This window comes from Myotis daubentonii, chromosome 15 (assembly GCF_963259705.1).
Source record: "Myotis daubentonii chromosome 15, mMyoDau2.1, whole genome shotgun sequence".
NCBI lineage: Eukaryota > Metazoa > Chordata > Mammalia > Chiroptera > Vespertilionidae > Myotis > Myotis daubentonii.
The window spans coordinates 33,066,343-33,087,930 of NC_081854.1; the positions used below are offsets into that span (position 1 = coordinate 33,066,343).

The following is a 21,588-nucleotide window of genomic DNA, read 5'->3' on the forward strand; positions in this document are numbered from 1 at the left end:
TGCACCCCCTAGTGGTCTTTGTGCGCAGTCTTGTTGTAGTTAAGCCTTGATTGTTGTCGGCAATACCAGGGGTGATTTGACCTCCAGGCTAACTGGCTATGAGAATCCGCTGTGTCTGCAGTGGGAGAGCTTCTGTGCTGGATCTCTAGGGCGGTGATAATCTAGTATTTGCCTGAGGCTATCCGGCAAATGGCTCTGCACAGGGCTTGGGCTGGGCGGGTCCCTGGGGATCTACAGGGCAGGCAGAGCAAGCAGTTATGGCTGCTCTCAGTTCCGTCCCTAGGGGCTCTGCCTCACAGAGTCCCAGCAACCGCTGCAAACCTCGGAGAGAAAGCTGCCTTCGAGTGCCGACCGAAGCCAGACAGTCCCGCTTCTCCCGTTTGAGTCTGGGTCCCTAGAGACTCGCCTGGATCTGGAGCTCAGAGTCTGAAACTCCCTTCCGATTGAAAACAACAACCGCGCCCTCCGCCGCCAGCCCGCTCCACGCGCACTCCGCACCTTAGTATTTCACTTCAGCACTGCGCCTCCTCTGAGTCTGGGTATGATATTCTCTTTCCTCCTAGTTGTAGAATTTCCACTCAGCCAGCCTTCCTGTGGTTCTGGATGATGTCCGTTCCATCTTTTAGTTGTTTTTTGAAGTGGTTGTTGGAGGCAGCAATCTCCAGCGTTAACCTATGCCGCCATCTTGGTTTCTCCCCTAAAGGTTTTTAAGAATTAAGTTTGCCGCCCTAGCCGGGTTGGCTCATTGGATAGAGCATTAGCCTGCAGACTGAAGGGTCCCAGGTTCGATTCTAGTCAAGGGCATGTGCCTTGGTTGTGGGCTCTATCCCCAGTAGGGGGCATGCAGGAGGGAGCTGATCAATGATTCTCTCTCATTGATGTTTCTATCTCTCTCTCTCTCCCTTCCTCTCTGAGATAAATACTAGTAAAATTATATGTTTAAAAATTTTTTTAAAAAAGAATTAAGTTTGCCTATGTGTGGCAGCATCTGGTACACATAGGTGTATAATAAATGGTGGTCACTGTTTACGTTATTTCCTTGTGGAATTTTTTTTGTGGTTGACCTTTTGACCTTCAGACTTGTTATTTATATTTAGGTAAAATTTTCTGTGTCTGTCACCATCCTGAGATTGTTTTGTTTATTGAAGTCTTATGATGCACATAGTAAAATAACTATTGATTCCTCCTGGCTCAGAGTTATCTGATAAGCCAGGTCACCTGCTTCACTCATTCATGCCACTAGTATTTACAGAGTACTTCACGTGTGCCAGGCCTGTGGGCTTTTGTGGTCGAAACTTGTGCACCCTAAGAGGGCACAGTGACCTGTATATAGCTTATCACTATAGCCCATCACATGGCATGATGTTCATTAAATGAATGCAGGCAAGCCCCCTGCCCTCAAGTAACATACTTTGTGCATTCAGTGCCTGGGCTGGTCACTCAGACCTGGGACCAGACGCCCTGCACCGTTATGACCAGGGACGCCTGAAGCTGGCTTATACCAGCTCATGAGAGCCAATCATGTGTCTCTTCCCAGCTCCATGTACAGTGATGCCATGTTGGTAGCTTGAAATCAACCACCGTGGGAATATTTACACCATGGAAATGGGCAAAAGCTACAAATCAGCCCTTCCCTTCTCTCCTAGTATTAAACATTTACCAGCACAACAGCCTGCCTTTCCAGCCTCATCTCCTGTTATTCTCTTGGGCTGATCATTCAGCCCAGGAGGTCTGAGCAGTGATTTTTCACAGATGAGGCAACTGAGGCACAGAGTGTTGAAGGAACTTGTCCAAGGTAAAGAGCCAGAAAATGAAGGAGCCAGAATTCAAACCCACATCTGACCTGGCCCATCTCCATGGTCTTTGGACTACTTGACTTTACCTGTTTTCTTATCTCTAGTCATGTGTTTTGGTTTTTTTTCCTGCCAAACCATTTATTTTTATCATTTCTTACTATTTTAGGTGCCAAGACTTCCTGGTGTGTTGCCCGAGCAATGCTTAGTAGTAGATCTTGCCCCTTCTTACGGGGAACTCTTATTTTGTTCTTGCAGAATTTCGCTAAAGAGTTTGTGATCAGTGATCGGAAGGAGCTGGAGGAAGATTTCATCAAGAGCGAGCTCAAGAAGGCCGGGGGAGCCAATTATGATGCCCAGACGGAGTAATCCAGCCCTCCCCCTGCCCCTTGCCAAAGTCATTTGCCTGCTCTCCAGGGGAGGGGACCGCGGCCTCTGCTACCAGCCCACCAGCCCACCAGGGAGAGGAGACGCAATGAGAGGCAACACCCGCCACCCTGTCTGCAACCCACTCCCCTTCCCTGCTTCCCTCATGAGTCCTGCTATGTCCTCTCTCGCAAAGCTCATGGAACATCTTTCTTTTCTCTTCTTTTCTCTCATCCCTCTCTTTCTTGTTCTGAAGAAAATCATTGTGATGCCAAGATCATGCCCATCATCAGATCTGAGGCACCTCCTGTGGTGACCCCTTCTCTTAGCCTGCCTGGCCTCCTCCACCACCACCTCATGTTGCTTCTGGCCAGTGCTGCCACCCCAGTTTTCCTTGGCTGGCCCGCCTGCTTCCCACTGAGGAGGCAGCTGTGCCCGAGCCACGTCACCCACGCGGCCTTCATCAGCACACGCACCCACCCACCCACGTGTCGGGCTCAGACCTCAGTGTGCTCCCGGGCCCTCCCCCACCTCACTCAGAGTTGCCTAAGCCACAGAGATGGGGCTCGGCGGTGCAAAGCCCAGGCCTGACTCAGACCGAAGGAGAAGGGAGGAGATTTGCCTTAAACGTTGCCTGGCATTAGCTTTGCCACAGGGTCTGCCCCCACCCCTTTGGCTGAGGTCTCACTGTGGCAGGGAGTGGGGGCAGAGGTCTGAGCCCAGAGTAGACAGGAGTCTTTCAGGGTTAACTTCAGAGGCTCCCACAGCGACCAGGACGTTAGGGAGAGAGGCCGGGGCGCGGAACAGGAACTTCTGCAGAACTGGAACTGATTCTTCACTTTCGGGAAGGTCCTCTGCCGACAGCAGGGCCAGCGCAGGCCGGCGGCCTCTCTGCCACCTCGGCTGTGTGCGCAGCGGCCCGGCCCTGGGGGACCAGAGCACCTGTGGTTTTAATCCCAAGCCTGCACCACACGTTCGAAGGATGATGTTTTTGTGTTTTTTTTCAGAGAAAGATGAGATTGGGTTGGTTCTTCATGAGCACATTTTATATTGTTCTTTTTCTTCTTCTCTGCTCCTTTCATTTGGGGGGAGGAAGTCTGTGCTGTGTTGGGGTTGTGAAGAAAACCTGCACTCAAACAGTTTACAGAAATAAATGTTTTTTGTTTTTCAAAAAAACAAATTTGTCCGATTTTCTTATAAAGTTTCAATCAAAGGAGGCCATTGTCATCTTCAGATTTACTAGGCATTTATGGAACTCCTGAGGGCGAGACACATTCACATTGGAAATCTTATTTAATTTTTAACAAACAACTTAAGAGACTAAGTGATTCCCCAGAGGCCACCCAGCTAGAAAGAGGCAGAGCGGGGGTTTGAATCTAGGTCTCCCGGTGCCTGTGCTGAAGCGTGAGGGCGTGGGGAGGCCCTGGGGTCGAGATGGTGGGACAGCAGGACGTGGGTATTTCCCGAGTAGCCAGGTGCCTCCCCTCTCTTCGGGGAAAGCTGAGACTACACCCTCCTTAGCTCGGCTGTGACATCCTTTCTGAGGTTGTCCTAGAGCTTGAAACCTGGACTTCCAGCAGGTCAGACCCGGCGGGAGCTCAGAATCAGGCCGGAGGAGTTTCTGACTCGAACAACTGGGTTTGGAGGATCTGAGTGTGGGGTGGGGAGGGTGCGGGGAAAGGGCAGAAACCAGAGTCAGAGTGAGAAGGAGTCATGCCAGGTGCTGGTGAGGCCACGACCAAGCTGCCCTAGAGCAGCGTGCAGCTGAAGGCCGACCCGTGGCCCATGCTCCTAGGCCAGTGATGGCGAACCCTTTGAGCTCGGCGTGCCAGCATTTTGAAAAACCCTAACTTAACTCTGGTGCTATGTCAAATATAGAAATTTTTTGATCTTTGCAACCATAGTAAAACAAAGACTTATATTTTTGATATTTATTTTATATATTCAAATGCCATTTAACAAAGAAAAATCAACCAAAAAAATGAGTTCGCGTGTCACCTCTGACACGCGTGTCATAGGCTTGCCATCACTGTACTAGGGCCTGCTCCTCTGCTCATAGCTGTGTGGCTTTAGGAAGGTTAGCTAACCTCTCTGGGCCCCCGTTTCCTCACCTGCAAAATCAGCAACAATGTTACCTACTGGGATAGGTGGGAGGCTTCAGGAGCAGCATGGTTCTGGGGGTGCCCGTGGGGGCTCAGTGTTACATCATGCTTGCCCTGGTTTTCCCTACACCCAGAACAGAGGGAGCCAAACTGGGTCTCTGGCTTCCTGGCCTATGGGCTTTTAGCTTCAGTCAGAGAACGTGGGGCAATTACAGATGAGGATGAGTCGTCCCATCGCCCCCCTGCACCTCCCCGCCCCCCCCCCCCCCGGAAGAAAACCTAGGTTCTATGAGAACATTACAAATGGACTAGGCCTGGTCTGAGGCATCCAAGAGGCTTCCCCAAGGAAGTGACACCTGAGGACTGAGGAGAGGAGTGAAGCAGGCGAAGGGGTGAGGGACGGGGCTATGGACACAGGCTCCATGGGGATGTTTGCCGAGGGAAGAGCAAAGAGGGTGGAGCTGGGTTTGTGTGTCCAGGAGCTTGGTTTTAATGGAAGGTACAGCTCAGGGCTTGGATGGGATCATGAGGTCTTCAGGGCAGAGAGAGACCTTGCCTTTACCATCTTTCTCCCCAGTAACTAGCCTGCTAGGGGTCTGGTGTTTTCTGGCCTCCACCTGCTCCTTACCTGCCCAATCTGTCCTCCATCAGGGCCTGGTAGGGGTTAGGGACGGAGTCTGGGTACTCGGTCTCCTTGCTTAGATACACTCTGAGTTACTCGACTCATTGGTTATTCAATAGCTGTTCTAGATTGCCCAAGGTTGAGTAGTGTAAAACCACCACCATTCGCTTTTGCCCTTGATTTTCTGGGGGAGGGATTCAGGAAGCGTTGGGCGAGGTGGTTCTGCTAGCAGGGGTCTCATGTGGCTGTGTTCAGATGGACTGGCTGGGCGTGGCCAGCAGCTGATGTTCGGTCCTCCGGGAGGCCAGCTGGGCTGGGATCGGAGCGCCTGACAGGGCCTCCTCTGCAGGGCAGGTCGGGTGTGGACTCCTGTACGGCTGCTGGCTTCCCACAGAGCGCGTGTCCCAGAGGCTACGGAGAGGCCGCCGGCCTTTTCTGACCAAGCCTCGGAGTCCCGGGGCAGCATTTCCGCTGCACTCCGCTGGGGAAGTGGCCGTGAGCTCCCAAGTTCCGGGGCAGACACTGACCCGACCTCTCAATGGGAGGCGTGTCAAGACCTGTGTGACCTTTTTCAAGCCCCCCTCACCGTGAGCGGGCACTGGGCCAGGCCTGCGGTGCCCTCATGCTCAGAGCAGAGGAGATCCGCCGGAAACAAGCCAGGATTGCAGGGTGCTCCCGCGTCCCGGGGTGGGAGGGGTGGCTGCTCCTGGCTGATTGATCCCAAGGGAGGCATCCCTTTCTCAACTTTGCCGGCCTCCCTCCTGGGCCGTTACTCTCCGGGGGCTCCCTGAGGCTGGAAAGGGGGGCCCAGCCCATGGTGGGGGAAGGCCTCCTGCTGCCCTGCCCCCAGGACAGGTTGTCCTCATGACAGTCTCCCAGCTGCTTCAGGGAGCCACGGAGAGAGGTAAAGACAAGAAGCGAAATGGTCACTGCAAGGAGATGACTCGTTGAGGGACGGGAGGCAGCTCAGCGTGTAGGTGAGTCAGGTCTGAGGTGGCCAGCCAGGGGTCAGCCTCAGTGTCCTCCTCTGAAATGGGCCGTATCCTAGATGTGGTGCTGCTATAGCAAAATACCATAGGCTAGGCCAGCGGTCGCCAACCAGTGGACACTGGTGGTCCGTGAGGTCCGAAGGTTGGCGACGGCTGGACTAGGTGACTCACAAACAGCAGGAACTTACCTCTGATAGTCCTGGAGGCTGAAGCCTGAGATCGGGTGTCACATGGTCAGGGGTGGGCCCTCCCTGGGCCACAGACTTCCTACGGTGTCCTCACCTGGAAGGAAGGGGCAAGAGAGCTCTGTGGGATCTCTATGAGGGCACTGATCCCAGTCAGGAGGGCTCCACCCTCATGGCCTGATCACCCCGCAAGCCCCACCTGATGCCGTCACATTGGGCGTTAGGATTCCAACCTGTGAATTTGGGGGCACACACATGCAGACCACAGCCTTGCCTCACGTATGCACATGAGGACTAAACGAGACCGCGCTGTGCAAACCGCTTAGCACGATGTTATCGTAACAGTATGGTGGCTACTCTCTGTAGAGCCCTGGGAGCCCATCCTTGTTCTGGGGCTGGGCTGGGCTGGGAGCACCTTCCAGTCTAACACCAAGGCAGTGACGGAGCAACTAGATCCTTCTCCCCCTGCTTCTCGGCACCACCACCCATGGGCCCACCATTACAGTTCTGGGTTCGGCAGGCCATCATGTTGAGAACGCAAATGCCTCAGGGATGTGTTTGCAGAGCAGGCTGACACCTGGGTGAGCCTTGGGAAGGGCTCTCAGACCCTCGGGTGGTGGGGAGGGGGCTGGTAATGGGTGCCAGCACGGGGTGCCGAGGAAGGGCTCAAACCCCAACTCTGCCGCTTACAGGCTGTGTGACCTCGGGAGGACACTCGGCCTCTCTGAGGTGTACCCAGGGTATGTCATGTGACCAGGCAGGGATCTATCACCAAGTACCTGTGAACAGAAATACAGTCCACCCCACACACCTAGTAAGCAGCTGAGCCAGGATTTGAACCCAGGCAGTCCCAGGTTCAAGCATTTCTTCATTAGCTCATGTTGTGAGTAGATATGGGTCATAATGCCTCAGGCCCCCCCTTCCCCCCCAAAACAAACAAACAAACAACACCTCAGGGGCAGTTCCAGCCTCAGGGACAGAGTAAGAGACAAAACTGAAGCATGTGAACTATAAGACACCAGAATGAGTCAAGTAGAGGGACCCTGTCACAGGGTAATCCGTGCCCTTGTAAACCTGACCATCACCCCCCCTCCACACACACACACTCACCCCAGGAGCTTTTCACGGCCCTGTGATCAACTTTAAACTCCCCAGCAGGGGCCTGGGGCCCTGATGTCTTTCCAGCCAGGAATGGGTCCACTTCCCTCCTCGCTTACTTTCCTGAAGGCCCCCTCTTCCCTCTAGGGAGAGACTGGTCTCTGCCCTGACCTGACTCTTCTAGAAGGTCCCCCCAACACTCATTTAGTGGGCTGATGGGTGGTTTTCCAAAGATCTGCCCCGAACCTGTGCACGGGTCCTTATTTGGAAACAGGGCCTTGGCACACAGAGGGGGAGGCCACGTGAAGGTGGAGACGGAGCCTGGAGGGATGCGCCCACAGGCCAAGGAGCAGCTGGAGCCACAGAAGCTGGAAGAGGCCGGTAGACATCCTCAGACCTGCTAGCGGCTGAAGGAAGCTCGCCCTGCCAACACTTTGATTTCAGACTTCCAGCCTCCGGAACATATTTGTTGATGTAAGAAATGTCCAAACCTGTAGATAATTTTTATAAGCGTTTATTTGAACCAAAACGGTGACATATGTTGGGGAGCAAGATCTCACATGCTCTGAAGAACAACAGTTTTGCAGCTTCTTTTGTGCATTTGAAATGAAGGAGGGAACATCAGGAAGATGGGAGAAAACAGAGCAGAGATTGGGTCACAGCAGCAGTTTTCAAACGGTGTCCGGTGTCCACAAGGATTTTTAAATCCTGCAGGACCTGACTATTTAGTCAGGGGCCCTGACCTCCTCTTAACCCTTAGATTGTCAGATAAAAAAGTGACAGCAGTCAACACAACAAGAGCCATCTGGTGTGAATGAATAGAAATTATACCTTTTTTTTGGTCATATCGGCAAAAGAAAATATTATTTTAGTGTGCTGCAGGATTTTAGTAATCAGTTTATTTGTGCCATGAGATGAAAACGTAATATCCCTTCGCAGGGTGTCACTTCTGGCATTTCAAAGGTGTGCTAACCTGGCTGCGCGAGGACAATGGACAGGGCTGGCCTACAGCCTTTCACTGAGGAAGTCAGAGGCCGGGGGCGTGACTCCCCACCAGGGCCTGCCCCGTAGGAACTTATGATCATCACCTGCGAGGTTACTTTCCAGAGAGCCCTATTTCCGTCCACAGGTTTCTGTTGTTGTCAGCCGCCTAGTTGGTGGTCATTTGTTACAGGCGCCCCGGGAACTCCCTCCCTCATTGGCTCCCCTCCCGGCTCACTGTGAACCTCTCTCCGGGGCAGGGACTGTCCCCCGTGCCTGGCATGTGGGTGCTCCGTAAACAATGGGACCCACAGCCCTCTCAGACCTGGATCAGGCCTGCTCAATGTCGAGCGAGGCAGAGGCCAGGGGCCTCCCGGCTGCCTCCACTGGGAGCCGGCTCCCACCTCTGTCTCTACTCCCGGTCTCGCCCCTGGAGGGTAAGTGTGTATCTTCTGTGCCCGTCCACCTGCCTGGAGCCCCTGTCCAGCTCCCCCACCTTCAGGGGCTGAACTGATTACTTTCACCACGTCCCCCTTTTAACCGTCATGCGGGACAGGTTGGAGCGCAATGCAGGTTGGGGCAGGTGCGGGGCCTTGGCCAGGGGTCACACAGGGAGTCGTGGCTCCGGAGGGCTTGGCTGCAGTGGGCTGCAGGTCTCCTTGGGAAGGGGACAGCTTCTGTGTGAGGCTGGGAGGAGGCTCGGTCTGCCTGTGCTGGTTTCGGGGAGCTGGCCCTGCGGCTGGCGGGGGGGGGGGGGGGGTAAGAGAGAAAAGAGGCCCCCTTGGATGGAGGGCTAACAGTCCGCCTCAGGTTATTTCCGGTAAGTCCAAGAGAACTAGCGCAGACTCGACATGGGTTGCCTCACCCCCCGGCAGTTCCATGTCTCGTGTCCCTGCCGAGGACACGCAAAGCCGTGGATGGCGTGCACAGACAAGAGCCTGCGATTCTTCCGATAAAGCCCAGGGCACAAAGGTGATGTCAAAGGCAATTTGCAAAAACGATGATGATTTCAGAATGACTGCAGCGAAGCTAAATCTTCAAAGTAAGTAATATGAGTATGTGCACTTGAGCAAAATGACACTGATGCCCTGAGAATGAGTGGGGAGCCCTGGGGGGGGGGGGGGAGTGTCAGCTGCGTCTGTCCGTTTCATTTGTTTTTAAAGGAGCTGAAGGAAATGCCACAATGAGGTGTAATGATCTGAGTAATGGGCAGGTGGGGATTTGTTCGATTAGTTTCTGTTTTCCTGTTGGCTTAGAAGTTCAGAAATGGTTTTGAAACAGGCAGTGTTCCCGTAATGCATCCAGCAACCACGGGGAGGAAGGCAGCCCGCTCACCTGGGCTGATGACTTTGTTTGAGGGGGACCTGGTGGAAGAGGCAGGCGGGAGCTAAGGAAAAGCCACCGGTGCTTGTGGAGGGCCAACCAGATGGGAGCTCCTCAGTAGCATGAGGTTTGAGTTTGAAGATTCAAATGCCAACGGGAATGAGGCTGGTTGCTGCAGAGAACCAAACGGTTGGTCTGAAAGATGAATATTCCCAGATGCTCGGAGCGCCCTCCTACAGGGTGCCTCCCTCAACAACACCCTGGGGCACCCACTGCCCAGGCCCCCATCTCCTGTATCCCTGCACCCCATCGCAGCAGCCTCCTCAGAATCCTGCCACTGGGGTGCTTGCTGCTCTGGCACCCATTCAGCTCCTACAGCTCCTGGCACAGTGCCTGGCATAGTGTAGGAGTCCAGTGAATGCTCACTTAATAAATGGATGCCACCTAAATAAATGGGCTAGTGCCACACAGAAGTGCCCTGCTTCTCAAAGGGTGTCCCGAGATACCCACAGCAAAACCACCTGGCGTGTTTGCTAAAATGCATATTTCCGGGCCCTGCCCCAGACTTACTGAGTCATGCTCTTTGGGGATCATCCCAGAATCTGCATTTTTAGCAAGTTTACCAAGCAATTCTTAGACCCTCTAAGGAGAAGGTCTTTACAGAGGGTAGAGCCAGCGGTTCTCCATGTGTCTGGTCCGGGACTCATCTGGGAACTCGGTGAAGGCAAATCACAGGAGCCCGGCCCGGCCCTGGGAGTCAGAGCCCTGCAGGCGGGCTGAAGCCCGCCGGTAGGCACACCCCCACACCCCCAGGGCAAGGCTGCCGTGTTGGAGCTGGAGCCACTGTTTGGACCACACTCTCTCTTTGGCTGAAAAAGGAACATTGGTTCCATTTTAGAAGAATGCTGGGAACGGACTTACATTTTTTCATTTTATAAGTATTCCTTGACCTCAAAATATTTAGATAAAGATACAAATGGTCTGATAATCTACCTCCCAGAGGTAACTATTGTCACATTTGGGGGTACAGCCTTCCAGGCTTGCTAACATGGCACACACAATTTCATTTTCAAAAACGGGGAGTATGCTGTGTTCATGTTATGGTAACCTGCTCTTCCCACTCACCAGTATACGCTGAACACTGCTTCACAGTGAAGACTACCACAGCCAGCACTTCTGGGAGATGGATGCTGGATGGCTGCACGATCATTAGTGTAGCCAACCTTACCTGGCAAGCGGGTGACTCCCAAGCCAGATCTGGCCCCCACCGTGATTGGACTGCACATGCAGAGCTGCATGATTTGCCAATGCACCATGGCAGGGGGCTCCGTCCACTTGACCTTATGTGAGACTGGTGCCCCCAGAGTGGTAGACTGCACGACCCACACTACAGCATGACCTACACAGCACGACCTACACAACAGCGCGACCTGCACAACAGCACGACCTGCACAACAGCACGACCTGCACAACAGCACGACCTACACAACAGCACGACCCACACTACAGCACGACCTACACAGCACGACCTACACAACAGCACGACCTACACAACAGCACGACCCGCACTACAGCATGACCTACACAGCACGACCTACACAACAGCACGACCTGCACAACCGCACGACCTACACAAAGCACGACCTACACAACAACACGACCTACACAGCACGACCTACACAACAACACGACCTACACAACAGCACAACCTACACAACAGCACGACCTACACAGCACGACCTACACAACAACACGACCTGCACAACAGCACAACCTACACAAAGCATGACCTACACAACAACAGGACCTACACAACAGCACGACCTGCACAACAGCACGACCTACACAGCACGACCTACACAACAGCACGACCTGCACAACCGCACGACCTACACAAAGCACGACCTACACAACAACACGACCTACACAACAGCACGACCTACACAGCACAACCTACACAACAACACGACCTACACAAAGCACGACCTACACAGCACGACCTACACAACAACACGACCTACACAACAGCACAACCTACACAACAGCACGACCTACACAGCACGACCTACACAACAACACGACCTGCACAACAGCACAACCTACACAAAGCACGACCTACACAACAACACGACCTACACAACAGCACGACCTGCACAACAGCACGACCTACACAAAGCACGACCTACACAACAACACGACCTACACAACAGCACGACCTGCACAACAGCACTACCTGCACAACAGCACGACCCACAACCTACACAACAGCACGACCTACACACAGCACGACCTACACAACAGCACGACCTACACACAGCACGACCTACACAGCACGACCTACACAACAGCACGACCTACACAACAGCACGACCTGCACAACAGCACGACCTACACAACAGCACGACCTACACAACAGCACGACCTGCACAACAGCACGACCCACAACCTACACAACAGCACGACCTACACAACAGCACGACCTGCACAACAGCACGACCCACAACCTACACAACAGCATGACCTACACACAGCATGACCTACACACAGCACGACCTACACACAGCACGACCTACACACAGCACTTCCTAAACAACAGCACGACCTACACACAGCACGACCTACACAACAGCACAACCTACACACAGCACTTCCTAAACAACAGCACGACCTACACAACAGCACGACCTGCACAACAGCACGACCTACACAACAGCACAACCAACAGCACTCAGAGCCCCACCCCAAATTTTGAATTGGTTGCTAATGTGTAAAAATGAAAAGATTTCACATAAAAACCCAGCTCTCACAATTTTTTTGACAAATCCGACGATCCAATAACATGTGCGTTACATTCCTGCAGAGCGAGGAGGGGCTGAGGCTGAGTTATGACGGCCCATGCAGATTGGGGGGAAGGGTGCACTCGGGCCCTAGAGCCCAGCTCTCGGGTTAATTCCCCTGCCATCCTTTCCGCGACCCCCCTTTATGTTGACGGTCTGATTTCTATAAGCATTTGTTTGCCACCCTGGATGACACTTTTAAATATTTGTTGAATGAAGGAAGGAATTCCTCTTCAAAGCTACAACTGCCTGGAGACAGAGGATGATGCTTCCTCGATTTTATTTAAACAGCCCCGATGGGGAGTTGCTATGGCAACTGTGGGACCATATAGTAGGTTGCTTCTGGGATGATCAGAGTATCCGCCAGGAAATAGCACCCCTGCCCCCACTCCCTGCCCCACCGTAGTCACTTCCCGAGTGGATATAGTGACAGCTTTTTAGCAGGTAGCTTGCTTTTAGAATAGAATGCTGGCTCTGAATGGAGCACAGGGGCTATTTAACACTGTAGAGTCTGGTTTCTCCCCCACTGAAGGTTCCTTGTGTTATTTTCCTCCCCATGCATTCCCTATTTGGGAACAAACTACATTTAGGGAAGCACAGATTTGTCTTCTCATTAAAAAAGAAAACCAGAGACATTAAGTAAATGGGTTCTAATCGGGCCCTGCTGTGTGACTATGGGCAAGTTACAAACATCTTTGAACTTCAGTCTCATCCCTTATAAACAATAACAACAGTTTCCATCTTATAATGTTGCTGCAAGATATCTGAAACATGGTCATGGACGAGGCATCAGCACAGTGCTTGGCTAAGAACGGCTGTCACTCAATTCAGAATGGTTATCACCCAATTCAGAATGGCCATAAACCGCCATTACTATGAAGGACCCTGGGGTTACCCAAGAAAGCTGGGGGCGGGGGGGGCATGTCATGGTCCCCTTGCCGCTGGGACTATGAATGTGTTGTTGGGCCTTGGGGCCAGATTCTGCCCTGTCTCCCGGGCCCCCATCTAGGTCCTTGACCTCCTGTGGCATGTAGTCCCCGCCTGGGTAATAATACTTGCTACTCAGCATTCACTCTCACCTCCTTCTAGTGCTTTTATTTAGTTAAAAATAAATCCCCTAGCTCGGCCAGTGTGGCTCAGTGGTTATGCGTTGGCCTCTGAACCAGGAGGTCATGGTTTTGATTCCTGGTCAAGCATATACCTGGGTTTCAGGATTGATCACCAGTAGGGGGGGATGCAGAAGGCAGCCGGTCAATGATTCTCATCACTGATGTTTCTATCTCTCCCTCTCCCTTCCTCTCTGAGATAAATAAAAAAAATATTTTTTAAAAAGTGCCCTAAACTCTCCTAGAGCTAGGATCTGGGTGTAAATGTGGTTGTGCCAATTAGAGGCATTTACGTGAGATTTTGAAGGCAGGAGAGAGGGGGAACCATCTCTCTCTGTGTCTCCGTTTCCTCTTGGCAAGCAAGCTCGCCGGGATGCTGGCGTCCGTGTCCAGCTTTGTGGGTGTCCAGAGCACGTGCAGGGCAGCCGTGGGGCTCTGACCCCTGGGTTGCAGCTCTGGGGGTGTGTTCCCTCAGCAACTTTATGGTTTCCCTACCCTCCCGACCATGGCAGCTCCCGGTGGGTCAGTCCTGTGGTGTCTGGGCTGATTCCTGCAGGGGAACTTGGAGCTGCACCTGCTCCAGCCATCAGTGCTGTAAGCACCGAATCTTGTACCAAATTGCTTTCCGCTGGGAATACTGGGATCATTTCTGCATTGAGCCTGACCCATGCCACCTCCCTGGGTACCCATCCCTCTGGCTGCCTGCTGTGTGCACTGCCTGGACCTCCCAGCACCAGCTGAGGCTTGACTCTGATCTCAGGGGGCTCTGCTCACGTCCAGTGTAGACAACTCACTTCAGGCTGGAGTCCGCTGCAGAGGCACTTGCCCGGCCATGAGAACAGCCTGCGCCCGTGCAATTCCTGGTTCTCCCTCCGCTCGGCCTCCGGGACCTCTCACTTAGCGCCGAGTGAGCTCAAGAGTCATTAAGGGATATTTCCAAACAGCAAATAAGGAGTCTGTCTTGAAAATGACTCCCAGGGTCATTACATCAAACGGCCTGTGAGGGCGGACCAGTTTTCCTTTAGGTGCCTTAAAAATGTTGTCATGGCTGAAACCGGTTTGGCTCAGTGGATAGAGCGTCGGCCTGCGGACTGAAGGGTCCCGGGTTCGATTCCGGTCGAGGGCATGTACCTGGGTTGCGGGCACTTCCCCAGTGGGGGATGTGCAGGAGGCAGCTGATCGATGTTTCTCTCTCATCGATGTTTCTAACTGTCTATCTCTCTCCCTTCCTCTCTGTAAAAAATCAATAAAATATATTTTTTAAAAAAATGTTGTCATTAGCCCTAACTGGTTTGGCTCAGTGGATAGAGCGTCGACCTGACCTGCAAACTGAAAGGTCCCTGGTTCGATTCTGATCAAGGGCATGTACCTTGGTTGCGGGCGCATCCCCAGTGGGGAGTGTGCAGGAGGCAGCTAATCCATGTTTCTCTCTCATCGATGTTTCTAGCTCTCTATCCCTCTCTCTTCCTCTCTATAAAAAAATCAATAAAATATATATTTAAAAAAAATGTTGTCGTTAAACTAGTGGTTAAGTCGTGAGCTTTTTCTTACTAACGTAATCTTTCCTAATGACGAAAGTGGTGGATATTCAATGTGGGCCGACACTCCCGCCCTGTGACAGGGAGATGTCCCAGGCAGGGATTGTTCTGGTGGATTTATGGGCGCCCCAAGCAGATGCTGGGGGAGGGCTCTGACCTCCGCAGCCTGGTGACTGTGCTGAGATGGCATTGGGGGCTGGGCGGTTACTGGACTGAGAGAAAGAGGGAGGAGAAACCCTGACCGCAAGGCCCAGCCAGTGGTTCTCAACCTTCCTGATGCCGCGACCCTTGAATACAGTTCCTCATGTTGTGACCCAACCATAAAATTATTTTCGTTGCTACTTCATAACTGTAATTTTGCTACTGTTATGAATCATATTGTAAATATCTGATATGCAGGATGTATTTTCAGGGGTCGCGACCCACAGGTTGAGAACCGCTAGGGGGAGGCGAGGTGGGGAGGGTGGGGGGTGGGACACACCAGCTGTCAGGGCGGGGCCTACTGGAGAGTTCTAGGGGGTGAAGGCAGCCCCCCCCCCCTCCCCAGGGATCTTAAAAGCTGGCTCCTGCTTAGAATTTTTTCTAAAAGGCTCTTGACAGTAGACATGAAGCCTCAAGGGTCTCAGGTTTCATCTGTGCCAGAAGGGTCAGGTCTGGGCCTGCCCTGGAGCCCACAGCCCTACAGCCTCTGAGCCAAGGTGAGAGATTGGTTGGTAGTTTGGGGAGGGAGAGCAAGAACCCTTTCCTTGCAGGAGGAGCTTCCATTTTCATTGAGGGCCTACTATGTGTCGTGCAGGGGATATGATATTGAACTCTTTTACAGAAGAGGAAGTTGAGGCTCAGAGAAGTGGAGCTACCTGCCTAAGATCACAAGCTAGGAGGTGGCACAACTCGGATTTAAGTCTGTTGGCTCCAAAGTCTATGCTTCTGTCTTTTTTTTCCTTTCTCCTCCCTTCCTCCCATCAATTCTCTCCTTCCTCCTCCTCCTCTGCCTTCTTCTCCCCCCCACCCCCCTCTTCTCTCTCCCTGTCCCTCTCTCTCCCTTTCTTTTTCCTATCCTCTTCCTTTCTCCCCTCCCTCTTTATGGAGGAGTTATAGGGGCGGAAATAGAATGTTGGGGAACCAGCTAGAATTGTAAGAAATAGGAATCATGCTCTGTTAACCGTGATTGTCTTACTCTGATCGAAGAAGGCACATTCTAAGCTGGCTGGCAGCTACTCACTCAGGACCTGGGAGCTCACCTGGAGGTGCAGCCCTTCCTCCCCACTTGGAGCTGCCTATTATCATGGAAAGATTAACAACTTTGCTGCAGAACCAGCATAGCCAGCCCTTGGAAGACCCCCAGCCCTTTTGCACACCTGCAGGCCTTGGCAGACCTCCAGCCTGCTTACCTGTTAACTGCCCATCTGGCATACCCTTTGGCTACTTCCCCATGTAATCGTTTGTCCTTCTACCCAATACAAGCAGCCGACTTCTGGGGGTGCAGAGCAGACTTTTGTGGATGACCTGCTGCTCTCCCGGACTGCCGGCAGCATTGGAATAAACGCTCATCTATGTCAACCCTGTCGCTGCTTAATTGGCTCAAGTAGTGACAGGCAGCTCGGACCCAATGTTTGCCTGGTTGCAGGAGCCATGCGCAGCCCCCAAGGCTCTGGCCTCCAGGCCTCTCTGCCCCTCAGACAACTTTCTTTTCTTCACAGTCCTGCTCCCTTCCTTTCTCTATTCCTAGTACATAGGAGGGCACCTGGGCCGTAATGGGCGCTCAGTAAATGGGGCCACTGTCTTTGTCCTAAAATATTGGCAGTGTGACAAGGCCTGGGAGGGTGTGTGGGAAATTTCCCACATCTTGTGTTGATTACGCTTCGTGAGATGGGCTGTGTAGATTTCTCCAAAGGCCAAACTGGTGACTTCAGTAGTTATTTGTACTGAAGTAAAAAGAATCTTTAATAAACCTGGGAAGAGGGGGTGGGGATGGGTAAGGGCACCAGGTGGGGAGGAAGATGCTGCAGATAATAAATTTTCCCCTTGGGGCAGTGACAACCACTCTTGGGGACCTCAGTAGGGATGACTGACTCTTGGGGGCTCCTGGTAGTGACAACCCACATCAGCACCCCCCCACCCACCCAAATGCTCTGGAAATCCATCATAAGAACAGGACACAACACCTCTTTCATTTTTCATGACTTGCACTTTATTTCAGTTAAAAAAAAAAAAAGCTAATGCCAGAGGCCATTTTCATGGTCCCTCCTGCTCCAATCCTGAAACCCTGCTCTGGGCTCTGGTTTCAGAGTTTCCGATTTCAACCCTGGGATGACCTGATGGCCACTTCGCCTTCGGGTGCCCGGTGTCGGCACGGGGGAGGCATCCCCATGCTGGCGAGGAGCCCACGCTGTGAATGGCCAGCCCACCAGGCAGAGGTCACCGGCCAGAATGGTACCACTGGCCTGTGGCCCCAGACCGGAGCTTTTGCACATGCAATCATGGGGCCTTCACCCAGGAGGCGTTTGAGAATCAACAAACCCCACCAACTAAGGGAAGTCGAATGCCAAAGGCAATCACTGGAGACAAGGTCCTGCAGAGAACAGGGTGTGTGGGGACCCGGCTCTCGTGCTGATTCTGCCTCAGACAAGCTGTGGGCCCTGGGGGGCCGGTGCTTCTGTGGCTCTCAGCATCTCCTGGGGTGACGTCCATCTTCCCAAAAGGTGACGGATGTGAGACTGGCAATGTCCGCTGTGATGCCAGGACATGCAGAGGAACAGTCATGGTGTTCGTTGCTATGTATTTATTGGAATGTATTAAAATACACAGCAACAGAAGCTGGCCCTTCCAGCAGCATTTCTGTAGAAATGGACCCTGGGTAGTGGGCAGGGCCCAGCCCTAGGGGCAGCCATAACGCCTTGGATGAAGAGGTCTGCGGAAGGCCATGTGCTTCAGGCTCTGCTAGTTTGCAAGGACCCAACCGTGGGTTTCCCAGGGGGAACGTCAAGGCAGGACCAGAGCCAGGGTTGATCATATGCCTGGGAGGTGCTGGGCGCTGTGTGGGCATTAACTGCATCCATTACATTATATGGACTGTCTGCTGACGGAGGCTCCGGGAAGCTAGAGAGAGAGAAATCATAGGAATTCCAGAAGTCAAACTCGGGACTCTCTGACCTCAAATTCCTGTGGATGACGAAGTTTAGGCTGCCATCTGAAGGCTGAGGAGGTGTCCATACAAGATCTGGGCATTTTGGGGAGATCTGTGGTAGGTTGAATAATGGCTCCTCGATGTCCAGGTCCTAATCGCGGGGACCTGTGACTGTGACGTTCTACGGCCAAAGTGACTTGTGGGTGTGATTAAGTTGAGATTCTTGACCTGGAGGGGGAGTGGGGGAGTGCCCTGGGTGACGCAGGTGGCCCTATGCAATCACACGTGTCCTTGTAAGGGAGGCAGAGGGAGATCTGGCTACAGAAGTAGATGCGGATCGTGGGAGGGGAGGGAGGACACAGGAAGCAAGGCTTCCTGGTGGCCACAAGCCAGAGGCTCAACACTCATGGGTTCATCATCTAATCACTCGCCTCCTCATTCACCCCCTGCTTCACCGCCTTTATCAGCCATTGACTCATTTCATTCATGTATCCTCCTGAGCCCACACGCAGCGACAGGCACTGGTGGTGAGAAAGCACTGCTCCTGCCCTCAAAGAACCAACTCATTCTTTTTTGGTGCCGAGAGACCACTGGGGTATGAGGGTTTATGAAGGGAACAGAGGTACAGGAGCCCAGGGGAGGCAGCAATCAGAGAGGAGATGCCATCTGAGCCAGCCTTGAAAGGTTCATTCGTTCATTCATTCATTCATTCATTCAGTGTCAGCCAAATACTGAGTGTCAGCCATGTGCAGGCATCGTTTTAGCTGCTGGGGAGACATTGGGGAGATACCAAAGTTCCCATACTCTTGGGGCTTCTAGGCCAGGGGACTGAATTGACCAAGTAGAGATGGGGGTGTAGCCAGCAGCCAGTGTCTGGGCCAACAATGTGTAGCTGGTGAGACTGTCAGCGGGAGCCACCAGGCAGGGGCCAGCCCTAGGGGCAGCCATAACCCCTCCTCCCTCTGGCATTTATTGAGCTTCTCCTCCTCCTCCTCCTCCTCCTCCTCCTCCTCCTCCTCCTCCTCCTCCTCCTCCACCTCCACCTTCTTCTTGCAGGCACCATGCTCAGTGCTTTCCCTGCCTTTCTCATCCTGGCTTCACAACAGTCCTCCTCAGTGGCCACTCATATTAGCCTCTCTTTGCAGATAAGGAAACGGAGGCTTAGCGAGTTAAGCCGCTTTGGACACTTCTTCCCATCTGTGTGATTTGCTCCCTCTCCTGTGTGCCCAGGACATGTGTCCATCACTCCATTACAGTCCTTCGTCCCTCCAGTGCCCTCTCTGGAGGGCAAGGACCTCGCGGAGCACAGCAAGTGCTCAGTAGCTGTGTGTGGCGGGTCTCTTCCCCGGCCCCCCTCTCCAGTCCTCCCTCGCCCCCAGGTCTCAGGATCTGGCCTCCACCTCAGAGCACTGGCTCCCAGTTCCTTCCTCCACGTGAGGTGCCAGGGACTGATCATAGCGAAGCAGTGCCCTTCCAGGGAAGAGCAGTGATAAGGGAGGCGAGCTTCCATGGTGGAATTTCAGGCACCAGGGAGGGGAGACTATTTGCCGCTCCCACTGTCTTTGCTCCAGGCAGTCACCCCCAGAGAACTGGCTGCGACGACAGGATAGGTCATGGAAGGGGCCGAACCGGAGACTTTCCGTCTCCCTGTCGCTGTGATGCCCAGGGGACACCTGCCTGCAGTAGCGCCCACAGGTCTCCCAGACCTTGGGGAGGTCACCCAATGCGCCTGCTCTCGGCAAAGTCACCCGTCAGCTTAGGCCTCGCCAGGGGGTCAGCACCCCTTTGTCAATGGGTCCCGGTTACTTTCAACATGAGAGAAAACTCGAGAGCAACAGAGCTGGAACCCAGCTCCCTCCCAGGAGTCAAGGGATTTAGAATCCAGAGGGGAGGGACGTGTGCCTCCATTCACCGCAGTCTAAGGAGATGCCAGCTTCACCCTGAGGGTGCCCTTTCCTCCCTCCAGCCCAGACGAAGTCAGCGGACCAGCTGGGGGGCGGCCCGAGGGCCTGGGAACAGAAGTTCCAGCCACCGCTCCGCCGCCCACACTGGTGTGTGGCCCCTGTGAGCCACTTCCTCTCTCCGGGTCTCAGCTTCCTCGCTCAGACGTGAGGGAGGCTGATGGGGAGGTTGTGCCCGGGCCAAGCCAGCCCAGGGACCGGCACCCGCCTTCCCGGACCGCGAGGGCTTACGTTTCTGGAGCTTCGGAGTTTTTAAGAGAAAACAGAACTTCTGGATTTTCTTTTTTAAATGTGAAGAGTTTATCATACTGACTTTTGTCATTTTAATAAAATGTCATTTTATGAATGCGTGACATGCATACCTGAAAAAGATGCTCACATCGAAAGTGTACAGCTGGGTGGATGATTGAAAACTGAGCACACAGGTCAGCGGCCAGATCATGAATCAGAGCATGTCTGCTCCCCCACAGCCCCGCCCCCCCATCTCCAGAGGTGACCACTGTCCTGACCTCCAACACAGGACGTCCGCCTCGCTGGTCTAGGTGAACACTTCGCCCATAGGGTGTTCAGGGTGTTGTTTTGTGTCCGGCTTCTTTCTCTCCACATTACAGTTTGGGACAAATGATAGATCACTCAGGGGGAGAGAGGAGAGACACATCAGTGTGAGAGAGAAACATTGGTCGGTTGCCTCATGCAAATGCCCTAACCTGGGACGGAATTGGCAACCTGGTATGTGCCCTGACCAGGAATCGAACCTGCCGCCCTTCGGTGCGCGGATGACCCACTCAGCATGCTGGCCGGGTCTACATGGACACGTTTCTATCGTGTCTAGCCCAGGAGTGGGACTGCTGGGTCAAAAGAAGGCAAGCGTTTCGGGGAAGATAAATTTCAGCCGAAATCTTCCTATTTTTATGGTGACAGAAAACAATTGGCATTTTTTTTTTAACAAGAAAAACAGTCAGCAGGCAGATTAGGCCTGCGGGCAGTGTTTCCAACCTTTGGTCTAGGTTGGATTTAGCATTCTCTCTGAGCCCTCACAGCCTACTGTTAGCTTCCGTTTTTAATTTTTTGAGGTAACTCCATACTGCTCTCCACGGCGGCTGCACCAATCTGCATTCCCCCAGCAGTGCACAAGGGGTCCCTTTTCTCCATATGTGTGCCCCTATGTTCGTTGCAGTGTTATTGACAATAACCAAGATTTGGAAGCAGCCCATCAGTACATGAGTGGATGAAAGGGCTGTGCTGCCTTTACACAATGGACTACTACTCTGCCATAAAGAGGGCACCTGCTGCTCTCCACCCCCTGGTCCTGGGAGCCCCCTCCTGGGCCCACAGAGCCGGCGTGGCTAGAGTTTATCCCACGCTCACGTGGCCACCCCCATGATATCAGCATTATTGACATCAGCCCCTTTTAGCAGCAAGGAGACGGGGCAGGGAGCTGGGAAGTAGCTTCCCATGTGGTAGCTGAGAAGCGGGCAGATTTGAGGACTGCTGTGTCTGCCCCCAAATCCTGCGCCCATCCCTCCTCTTAGGTAGCAGGCCTCCCTGCAGGTCCAGGCC

At 53.3% G+C, this 21,588-nt stretch overlaps 1 protein-coding gene across 1 annotated transcript in view; it reads left to right on the plus strand.

Moving 5' to 3' along the window:
* COTL1 (coactosin like F-actin binding protein 1) overlaps window positions 1-3,339 on the plus strand; it is a 42,167-nt gene extending 38,828 nt beyond the window's left edge. The window contains exon 4 of the mRNA XM_059667183.1: window positions 2,052-3,339. Within this exon, the coding sequence (XP_059523166.1) occupies window positions 2,052-2,162 (111 nt within the window). The 3' untranslated portion in view covers window positions 2,163-3,339. The remainder of the gene's footprint in view (window positions 1-2,051) is intronic.
* Window positions 3,340-21,588: the final 18,249 nt, after the last annotated feature.